Source organism: Pinus tabuliformis, chromosome 1_1 (assembly GCF_031772625.1).
Source record: "Pinus tabuliformis cultivar Carrire ecotype Pingquan chromosome 1_1, CPIR1, whole genome shotgun sequence".
Lineage (NCBI taxonomy): Eukaryota > Viridiplantae > Streptophyta > Pinopsida > Pinales > Pinaceae > Pinus > Pinus tabuliformis.
This window is the reverse complement of record NC_142297.1, coordinates 321,316,176-321,328,292: the sequence shown is the minus strand read 5'-3', so window position 1 is coordinate 321,328,292 and position 12,117 is coordinate 321,316,176. Positions and strand designations below refer to the sequence as shown.

The window sequence follows — 12,117 nt, the reverse complement described above, 5'->3', positions numbered from 1 at the left end:
AACACATCCTCCATGCTCCAATATTTAATATCCTTGAATTGAATAACTTATAGAAGAAAAGTCACCATACATTCTTTAAAAGAAAACTAAAAATGGTCGATACTTGAGGGTTCCATGGCAATGTTCACTACACGTAGTTGTAAAGTTCATACCAGGCATTAACCAACTACAATAAAAAACAAGTTTGCACCTCCTTAACACATGCAATAACTCCAAGAAATATTCAACACATATCTTACTGTATATAATCAATGATGGTATGCTTTACAATGCATAGGCTATCTATCGCACAAAACAACACTCGATTCAAACTACAAACATTAACGTATTAAGTTAACTCCATATTTTAATAGAATTATGTGCACAATAAAGATATCTAACTAAGCCAATTTCTATGCCATGATTTACGTTTATCCTTTAGTTGTAGCCTTCATCTCAAAACTATGTCAATTAGGGCCATAGGTACTAGGTACAAATGTGTTCTTCGAAATGAGGTAAGGTCAATCCGCTTGATATCATATCATGAGATTGAAACACTTCTAGTTATCAATGTCATATACATCACATTTTGGGCCACAAAGCAATTCTTCTACACTAGACAAAATATTATTTAATTACACCTTTGTTCTACATCCAAAGAGTAGAAGGGAAGAACCAACATGTTTTACTTGTAGAGTTATGATCCGTTGTCAAATAATTTCAGATAGAAAAATATCATGCCCTTGGATGTCACATACCTCCATGATACAATACTAACAACCACATACTATGCTCCAATTACCAATAATAATTTGAACTAAATTTATGTTCAACAATTATCACATTCAGAAGTATCTAATCATCGTATAGGCAAGGAAATCACATATCACATGCAATTATATTCGTATCCCAAAATAGTTAACAACATAAAGAGTAAGGAGCCAAAAACAACTATATTAGTTGAAAGAGTGTCACTTAGAAAATCGAGCATCACCACCGAACCTAGAACTGAATTCCTCTAGTTTACCCTCGAGTCGATATTTCTTTCTCGTTGATCAACAATCCCTTGTTGATATCTTCAATGGGTGTTTAATTCCCTCTTTCATGATGTGGTTTCATTTAGCAGAGTCTCGCTTTTGTGGATATTTTTATCCACTTGCCTAGGATTTTCCCATAAAAGCTCACCTTTCTCTCCCGTGAAGAATTTATGTTTTTTCTAAACTTAACATCTTTCTCTAGGTAAGAAAGTTAATGGATACTTATATTCCATCCATTAAGCTTATCTAGAATTTGATTTAGAATTCTTTTCATGAGAGAATTATCCATTTTGATTCACCAATGGTGCTTCATTTGGCAAGAATCTCATCTCTAGGTGTCTCCTTTTTCAATAATTTAAATTCCCTTTATTTATTTGGTAATAAAGTATTTACTTCCATGTTTACCCCCCCACACCTATATTTTCTGTTATAACTCAGTCTACCTTTGATCCATCATGATAGCAACAGAGGGGCGTTACATAATCCCCTCCTGAAATTCACATAGTCCTCGGTGTATTTTCTAGTCATTTCTACATCTTACAATTTATTTCCTAATTTTTAGGCAACCGTCTCTAAAATTACATGTTCCCATGACATTTCCACCTGAATTAGATCTTCCGAGATATAGGTTAAAAAGGAGTTATACCAACAAATATCCTTGAATTGTAACTTGTGACATTTGTTTCAATCAATTTTGTGAGGGATTTCAGATGCCTTCTTCTATATTCTAGTTTGCCACAATTAATATCATAACTTGATATAACAGTACTACTATTTGAGTAACTACAGGTTTAATGCTTCCCACTATTTAACTATGATTCCTCATTTTCAATTTCATTGTATTTACATAATAGGGAGAATTGCATGTTCTTCCAATGCATTTGTATTCTTGCCGAAGTGCATCCTGCAGTCTCCCGACTTCAGTCGCATTATCCACATGTTTTCAAACAATATTAGTATTATTACCATAACATCAAGCCAATGCCAAAAGATACCTTAATTATTTATTCATAATTGCATTTAGGCAAGTCCATTCAAACCAAGCTCAGTTTTTCAAATGGAGAATAGATAAATAATGGACTTGATTAACTTCTGAAACCAGAGCCTATTTGAAGAAATTCGTATCAAAGTATTTAATTGCTCTATTGAGCATTTCCTAGTCATATATCTTATGTTTCAGGAAAATTAAACACAATGAGAGAAAACGATAACATATAGGTAATCACGGATAATACAACTTTACAATACCAATTAAATTGGGTTTTGAGATTGAATCTGTCACAAGACAAGGTCTTAATGAAACATGAAACATGACCTTTGTCCAATCATAAAGCAGACCATTGTTATTGATAGTTAATCTAGGATGGATTTCACTGTTATATTTGAAGTTTAATGGCGGGCTTAACCATGTCCTTAGCCAAGAAAATAATTGATTGTTACTCAAGATTACCTCACCTATAGTCAAGTTCTGCTAGATAATGTCATCCCCCTGCAATGGTTTCTTTTCATGAATTCATGTTTTCTCTTTCTAACACTACTCCAATGGCTGGTTGGGCCATGAAAAAATTAGACAATTAGTATGCATGTACATAAACCTCCCATACATGAATCATAAGAGAAGATTACAATGTTCTCAATTCCACACCCATTTAATTTTCATGGCACTATGCGTACCAAGCGTGTGAACGTAGGTCATTAACATACAGACTTGGTAGAATATAATTCATTCCTTGGTAACAAATTTGATTATCAAATTCATTAAAATAACTACTAGAGTAGATTATGCAACAATTGTTACGTTTCCATATTCAAAACCAGACAACACTATGAATACAATCTAACAGGTAAAATTCTCCAATATTGCTTGGTAAGAAATAGTGGTACAAAATATGCATCCTAGATTGTGTGATTGTTAATTAATTTGAATAGATTGCTAGATATAACTTTATCAAAACCAATTATCCTTGTGCACAATAATCTCAATTACAAGTACCACTTAATTGTTTTTTATTTTAAGCCATCCAATATGGTTAAAGCATCTTATTGATTTAACAACTTTATGTTGCATGGTTTTTTATTCTCTCTCTACTTCGCCTACTAAAACGAATTTATGTGTCACATACCCTTTAGACCATCGGTAAAGACACCAATTATTTTTATTTTTTTTATAAGCTTCTTGTTATGTTGTAAATAAAACGATTTAATTAATCTTGGGATTTATTTATTTTTACCGCCAGTCTTTGTTCAATCCCTATGTCAATAATATTTTTTCCATCTCAATACATTAAATTGCAAACTAAACCATCCCTTCTCGCATTATTTTACAAAAATTCAATGATATATATATTCTTCTTACTTATGTACTAAACATTATCATTATAGATATAACATCCCACTACATTGCACGTAATTCATAACCTTGAATATATGATTATGTAAAGCTTGCACCTTATAACAATGTCACACATTCCACGTAACTTTAAAAATCACTCATTCCACCACAATAGTATTTATTCATAACTCTCATTGCATAATATATTTAGTTCTCAATCGCAATTATTCTCCCTAAAGCTAGTTATATGCTTTGTAACATTTACTCCTCTTATATCAAGACATTTAGTATTTGAGCCTTCTCTTACCTTTATCATGGATTTCTCAACCCACGTGATCAAAAATTACTCAAGGCATACATTATTTTACTAGCAGCATAAAATCGCTAGACTATCATGAGCCCATTCTTTTAAATTGCTAGGTTTCTTCTCATGGTCAATGCCTTCATTTATAAGACTAATCTCATTCACATATTATGTTTTAACCATATGAATTTTTTTTATAATTCTTGCAATTCCAATGGCCTGTAGGCCATTTTCTACATGTTTCTCTTATATATATATATATATATTTATGCATTGTGCTGGCTTGGAAATATCACATAGAACATAAATCGAAATAGAAGATCATTAAGGGAGACATTGTAATGTAGTTTCCGACCTAATGTATAAAGACCACTACTCGGTTATAAGATACCATATGTCTGACTTTTATAGAGATGGGTACATTTGCTTTAATTTGAATTAAATCAAAAGGATAAAGAAAAAAAAAGCAAACTTCGTGAATTCCAAGTATCGATAGATTGAAAACTCTAGAAATCGAGGCGTTCAAAATGCACTATGTATTCTATCCCCATTACTAATCACTATAAATTGCTTTTACCAAATAAGAAATCTGAAATTTTGGCTCTTCTTAAATGCTAATTTCTATTACTGATACGTTAATGTTTAATATTAAATTTTTCCCCATCATCAACTTATTAGATTTTCTTACATGTATTGAACCCATGCCATTTGTATATATCCCTTTGTTTTAGAGGAAAATTCAAGATTGCTCTATTATCATGGCTTTCCTTTGATCTAAAATTGTAGTATATATTCATTGGTAAATGTAGAAACGTTATGTATTTAAATTAGTTTACAAGAATGATGTAGGAGCATCTAGACCTGGTCAGCAATCTGACGGGGTGGTCACATGTTGTGGGTAATGCAAGATTGGAGGAAGACTTAGTTGTTAAATTTGTATTAATTCTAATAAGGGTAAGTAGTTAAGAGTGGTCTAGTTAGGAATAAATGGCAAGTGACCATCCTTGCGTGTAGATCAAGCCAGGTGGTCTAGTTTGTTTAGATGAAGATAAAATTCAATTATAACTATATAACTAATTCCTTCTTGTGTGGAAAGAAGTAGTTAGATATGACATATGTATAACTTCTTTTTGGGGGTTTTTGGAAAGGAGGGAGGTAGCAGGGGGAGAGAGAGAGAAAAAGAAAGGACCTGAGGCAGTTGTAAGCCTATATGCAGTATGAAAAGAGGAGACCATTAGTTAGAGTAAATCAGGCTTGAGAAGGGAAGAAAAAATCTTCAGATATAAGTTTGTATATAGAGGTTTGACTAGCGTGTTAAGTTCTCTGTCTCATGGTGAGTTCCAATTACATTCGTGTTTAGTGGTGACAGAGGTAATGTTAAACCAATTTATGGTTGTTCTATCCATTTGTGACCTCTGGTATTTATGTTTGTTCCGATGTCATATCACATTAGTTCCATTACATTTGGTAATGTTATATACAATGGTGCCCTCACTCCGTGTTGTGGCTTGGATTGATGGTTTTTTTAAATTGCTCCTTTCCTGGTAACTAACCCATGTTTGAAAGCTCTCAGAAAATCTGCAAAAAAAAACCCGGTTGAGTCCATAAGCTCTAGCCCACCGAAGGCAGAGTTAGAGGTTGTGGAGAAAGAAGAGTCAAAGCCGTTGCTGAGCGTTGAAACACCGAACGCTGAAGAGGAAGCCATCAAGCTGTTTCAGGATTCGACGAGCCAAGAGTCGAGGCCGAGGCTATGGCGGATAAAGAAGTCCCTAACAGTTTGTATCTCATCCAATTGACTGCGAAGAAAGCTTGCCTCACCAGTCATTTGGCGAACTTGTGCTTGGATATTTTGCATGCTTCATACATGTTTAGGATTAGTTGTTTCTGGTGAAGAACAAGCTGGAGCAGGGTGCCATAATCTTGAATGTCTATAGCAGTATAATTGAGGAGGCCGAATTGTCATAGGGCCTGTAGCAGTTTACTTAGAGAAGGTCTGAATTGGTATGAAGGTCGTGCAGCTTTAGGCCTGCATCATTTTTGGTATTAGAGCAGGAAAAGATTTCCTGCGGAAAGGAGTTTTTGTGTGCTGAGAAAGAAGAGTGTGACTAGCCAAGGTGACAGAGTTGGTAATCAAAAAGACTGGCAGGATAAAAAGACTAAACAAGCATGTTTTGTGTGCAAGGGTTTAAAGGTTGCACAGGGAGAAAGCAGGTCTTGGAAGAAGATAGATGTTGACAGTAGTAAAGAGGTAAGATAGCAAAGGAAAAGTTGCAGAGGGAAAATGGCCAAGGACAATAAAGGTCAAAGATAACATAAATGAAATATAGAAGAGAGATTTGAGAATTTCATTCTCAAGGGAGATTTTAAATCTAAACACATAGCATAACAGAGAGGAGAAGAGTTTTACTCTCAAAGAAAGAATTTGCAGAAAGCAAATAATTTGAGACAGTGCATGCAAAATGCAGATGGACATGATCCTGCAGGGATATACATACATATATATATATATATATATATATATATATATATATATATATATATGATGATATTTGTTTTAACTGAGTTGATAAACTGTGATTGAAGGTTTTCAGTCGTAGGAAAAGGGAAAATAAGAGCAAAGAAAGCACTTTGAAGTAGCAGTGAACCTGAAGTATCCAACAAGAGATTGGACAGAGAGGACAACTGAAGTGTTTTCAAAGGAGAGTGAGAGCTTGCAGAAGCCTAGATGGAGCAAAGATGTTGCGCAAAGAGAAGGTTCCAGAAAGAGGACCATGCTTACCCAAAAGACTGGGAGAGGAGAGCTTAGTGAGGTAAGATTGCAGTAAGGAGGACCTGTTGTTGCGGAGGCTTGTTGCAGCGGAGAGAGGAGCTCGGGAAGAGAAGATGAAGACAAAGATGATGGAAGATCATTGCAAAGGTTCTGAAGAAAGCCACCATAGAGGAAAGAATTCCAAGACAAATGGCATGAAGAGGATGAGTCAAAAGGAGCTTGACAAGCAATTTGATGACATGAAAGCCAGATTGGAGATATTGACAGAGCTGCTACAAGAACTAGAAGACCAGAAAAGAGGATGGACCTTTCCATTCAAAGGAAAGAAGGTGATTTGGAACTCATTACAAATGAGGTGGAAGCAAAAGGAGATTGCTTTATGGACAAAGGAACTCAAATTATTTGAGTCAAGGATAAGAATTAAAGATGCCACATGCAAAATTGTTCAGAGGAAAATGCTTGAAGAAGCAGGAGAAGCAGATGAAATAGGTGAAGTTATCTGCAAGCCAGAGGAAGGAATATCTATGGATGATGATGAGGAAGAGGTGAGATTGTATGAGGGTCTCAAAAGTTCAGAAGAGAATTTTCATCAACATACTGAAATGTTGACAGGAGGACTAGAAGGAAATCCAAGGAGATATACTGAAATGGTGACAGGAAGACTAGAAGGAAATTTAGAGAAACAGGTTGAACTAGTGACAGAAGGTAAAACTGATGGAACCATGGAAACACAACCTTATGGGAAAGATGCAAATAAGGTAATTGATGTGCCACATAAGCTTCCAACATTGCATACACCATTGTCAGAAATCTTGGCTACAATGTTATCGCTCGAAGGAAGTTCAGGTATGCAATAAGGCCAAATGAGCATTAGGAAGAGTGTTTTATCAGTAGAAAAGAATTCGTTAATTCAAGATGTAACATCTAAAAAATATCCTGTAGAGGATGTGTAACTTTCCAGGAGTAGCCTGAGAGAGACAGAAGAGGTCAAAGAGGGTTTAAATGATGTGGAATTATCAATTCGACAGGCAGGGGAAGACAAAAAATCGTTTAATATTTAATTTGTTGGTCAACGGAAACCTGGCGGAAATAACATCAAATGTAGTGATCAACTCTGTTCTGCTCCTTTGGTTTGGGATGCACATGAAGCTGGTTCCCTTGAGAATTTGGCCGGTGGGGACATAAAATCAATTGAACGTAGGGTTAAGTTGCCGACATCTTGTCTTCACGATGATAGAGGTAATCTTACAGCCTTATAAGAAACTCAGAATTTGGAAAGTTTAACATTGTTTTCAAGCGATTCAGTATCACCCACATGGAATGTAGTTGACATTCTTGGAAGAGAAAATTGCATAGAAGACGAGTGCTCAAAAATATTAGTGAAAGCAACATACAAAGGTGAAAAAGGACAACCAATGAAGATTGTCAAAGAAGTTCATGAAGAAGGGACTATGATTTCTAAAAACATAGTAAAAGATCATCATGATGTCATGATGATAGGCATGATTGAGTCAACCATGGGAGATGTTGAATTGATCAACTTGTATAACATACCTCAAGGAAGGCAACATGAAGTAGAAATTCACCTAGCAAAAGGTGAAGAAAAGGAAGAGGAGTTGACAATGACAAGAAGTCAAAAACATGATCAAGGAGAAAAAGAAAGCAACTCTCATCAAGAAGCTAATGTATGGGAGAAGGAGCTAGAGTTACTGGAGAAATGGCTAAAAGCACCAGTAACTGATGAAAACTGAAAGATATCTTCCACATTTCTTCCTCAACCCTTGTCACAATTGACTGGGAGAGGAATTTGTAGAGACAAAGAGATGGCTGGTAGAGGTTTCATGCCACCCGCTTTCGCTAGACACCTTCAATGCCCAGGCATGGGGCCTGAGATATATGGTCCAGCCATGGGACCTCCTATAGGTCGTCATCCCTTAGATCTATTACCATTGCCAGAAATGTTGGAACATAAGCTTCCAACACAAAGTATGGAGATGCAAAGGCCTACAACGGGAAATCAAAGGTTAGCTGCAACACATCGAGCTTTGAGACAAGATCTTGTTATGTCTCAATGTGAACTGGAGCGATTTCATTCACATATTGCAGCTATGCGAAATGATAAGGATCAACAAATTAGAATTTTTTTGGACAAAATTGCAAATATCGAGGCAGATCTCCGGGCTAGTGAATCTATCAAGGCAGAGTTGCAACAAGCTCGTTCTAATGTGCAGAGTCTTCAATTAGCTAGACAAGATTTAAATGAACAAGTGTAACAGCTAAATCAAGAATTGTAGTGAGCCCACGCAAAAGTTCAGTAGATTCCTGCGATGCATACAGAAGTAGAGAGCTTTAGGCAGGATCTTCAACGCGGAAGGGCCACATTCGAGTATGAAAAGACTGCAAGCAGTAAGCAAGAAGTAAAGGCAATAGAAGTAGAGGAAGAAGTTCACAACTGTGAACTAGGGAAAGGAAGCATTATTAGAATAGATGATATGGAGGAAAAGCTTGAAAACTCTTTGAAGGAGTTAAATCAACACACTGAAGTGTTGAAGAAAGAAGGAAGTCTAGAACAACAAGTTGAAATACTCTTGAAAGGAGACACACAGTCTGAATGTGTGAAACAGAGGAAGATGCAGCTGGACAGCAGTAACCAGCTAAAGCAGGAAGGAAGAATTAATGAAGAAGACCAGCACGAAGATATAATCACAACAAATATTGAGAACATAAGGGAACTGATGTTGAAGCAGACCAGAAGGCAAAGACTGGCAGCATCAGACAAGGTGATCAGTCAAGTACTAAGAGATTTTCAGCAGGTTGGGAGAATTTGTCTAAATGATCCTGATGCCACCAAAAGGCTTGAAGAGACCGAAACAACAGTAAAAAAAAATAGATTTATTGAGGCCATCTCAGTGAATGATCTTGAGAATCATTCTATTGTTGATTCCATTGATTTTGATTCAATAAAGGTAGAGAACCAGCATAGAATAGAAGGAGAAAGTGTAACATTGGAATTCATAAAGAAAAAGATGGATGACTTCAAGAATCAGAAAAATATACACAGAAGGTATGCATTTCAAATATTATTGCAAGTAAAGGATTTGCTCAAGGCAATGCCATTGCTGGTTGACATCAATATTCTGAATGGAAAGCAATTCACTGTTTGTGGTGACATCCATAGTCAGTATTATGACCTTTTGAACATCTTTGAGATTAGTGGGCTTCCTTCGAAGGACAATCCTTATCTTTTTAATGGTGATTTTTTTGATCGATGATCATTTTCAGTTGAATTCATACTTGTGCTATTTGCATTCAAGTATATGTGTCCAATTGAACTCTATCTTGCAAGAGGAAATCATGAAAGTAGGAGTATAAACTAGATTTATAGTTTTGAGGGTGAAGTCAAGTCCAAGTACAATGGAAGCATGGTTGAGCTTTTCGCTGAATTGTTTTGCTGCTTGTCTTTGGCTCATGTCCTCAATGAAAAGATTTTTGTTGTTCATGGTAGTCCTTTTAGTGTTGATGGTATAAAACTGGTTGATATCAAACAAAATGTTCAATTCCGAGAGCCACCTGAAGAGGGTTTGATGTGTGAAATGCTTTGGAGTGATCCATAGCCCCATAAAGGGCGTGGACCTAGCAAACAAGATGTTGGTTTATCTTTTGGAGAAGATGTGACCAAAAGGTTTTTCCAAGAAAACAATCTTGAGATGGTGGTCAGGATTCATGAAGTTAAACAGGAAGATTATGAAATTGAACACGATGGCAAACTTATTACGGTTTTCTCAGATCCAAACTATTGTGACCAGAGAAGGAAGATGAAGCAGGAAGCAGCTGACATGCAGCCTAAACAGAGGAGAAGAGCATCTGGACAACTCCAGAACAAAGTCTGGGATCTAGGAGGAATTTTTTTCTTTTTCTTTTCTTCATTCCTTTTTGAAAGCACATGATCAGGAGATCACGAATGCCTTCAAGTGTGAGGGTTTGATGCCGGAGCATCTAGACCTCGCTAGCAATGTGATGGGGTGGTCACATGTTGTGGCTAATGCAAGATTGGTGGAAGACTTAGTTGTTAAATTTGTATTAATTTCAATAAGGGTAAGTAGTTAAGAGTGGTCTAGTTAGGAATAAATGGCAAGTGATCATCCCTGCGTGGAGATCAAGCCAGGTGGTCTAGTTTGTTTAGATGAAGATAAGATTGAATTATAACTGTATAACTAATTCCTTCTTGTGTGGAAAGAAGTAGTTAGATATGAAATATGTATAATTTCTTTTTGGGGGATTTTGGAAAAGAGGGAGGCAGCAGGGGGGAGATGGAGAAAAAGAAAGGACCCGAGGCACTTGTAAGCCTACGGGTAGTATGAAAAGAGGAGGCCATTAGTTAGAGTAAATCAGGCCTGAGAAGGGAAGAAAAAACCTTCAGATATATGTTTGTATACAGAGGTTTGACTGGGGTGTTAAGTTCTCTGTCTCATGGTGAGTTCCAATTCCATTCGAGTTTAGTGGTGACGGAGGTAATGTTAAACCAGTTTATGGTTGTTCTATCCATTTGTTCTCTCTGGTATTTATGGTTGTTCCAATGTCATATCACATTAGTTCCATTTCATTTGGTAATGTTATATACGGCGGTTCCCTCGCTCCGTGTTGTGGCTTGGATTGGTGGTTGTTTTAAATTGTTCCTTTCTTGGTAACTAACCCATGTTTGAAAGCTCTCAGAAAATCCGCAAAAAAACCCCGGCCGAGTCCATAAGCTCTAGCCCACCGAAGGCAGAGTCAGAGGTTGTGGAGAAAGAAGAGTCGAAGCCATTGTTGAGCATTGAAACACTGAATGCTGAAGAGGAAGCCATCGAGCCGTTTCAGGATTCGACGAGCCAAGAGTCGAGGCCGAGGCCGTGGCGGAGAAAGAAGTCCCCAACAGATTGTATCTCATCCAATTGACTGCGAAGAAAGCCTGCCTCACCAGTCATTTGGTGAACTTGTGCTTGGATATTTTGCATGCTTCATACATGTTCAGGATTAGTTGTTTTTGGTGAAGAACAAGCTGGAGCAGGGTGCCATAATCTTGAATGCCTGTAGCAGTATAATTGAGGAGGCCGAATTGTCATAGGGCCTATAGCAGTTTACTTAGAGAAGGTCTGAATTGGTATGAAGGTCGTGTAGCTTTAGGACTGCATCAAAGAAGCTATTAATTTCATTGAAGAAAACAAAGATTTGGAAATAAACATGCGGCCTCAGGAATGGAGCTCTAGTCGCTTTCACCATGCACTCGAATGTGTCAGATGAGAAGGTGTTATTCTTCTTTAGTCCATGCCTTTCTCCTGGTAGAAGCCTTCTTGTACTACGAAGATCTCCAATCTTCGCAGGGAAAATTGAAAAATGCTTAGGAATTAGGTTAGGGACAAAAGTCACATGTGGTCAATTCAGCTAATGTTTTCGGAACAAACACCATATGTGATTTGGTCCTTTCTTCATTCTAATTTAAAAAAAAAAAAATTAATGTTACGACCTCTTTTAGCAATCCAACATTGATACCAAGCTAAGGGCCACTTGTAAAATTATAAACTCATTTTCTTTTCCATAACCATTAAATTTATGATGTTACCGTGGAAAAGTATAAACGGATAAAGATAGGAAAGGCCCTTATACTACATTATGGTCATCGCAATATTGCCACATCCAACAAATCATAATAGATTAT

General features: G+C 36.5%; 1 protein-coding gene across 1 annotated transcript; it reads left to right on the top strand.

The window, feature by feature from the left end:
- The first annotated feature begins 8,245 nt into the window (after positions 1-8,245).
- Positions 8,246-8,695, top strand: LOC149212845 (protein FLX-like 2). The gene has a single exon (XM_089388845.1). It carries the CDS (start codon positions 8,246-8,248, stop codon positions 8,693-8,695), a length of 450 nt encoding a protein of 149 aa, XP_089244971.1.
- The last annotated feature ends 3,422 nt before the right edge of the window (positions 8,696-12,117 follow it).

What these genes read in the sequence shown, in the direction of transcription:
- LOC149212845 (XM_089388845.1), top strand. Translation starts at nt 8,246, where the DNA reads ATGGCTGGTAGAGGTTTCATGCCACCCGCTTTCGCTAGACACCTTCAA.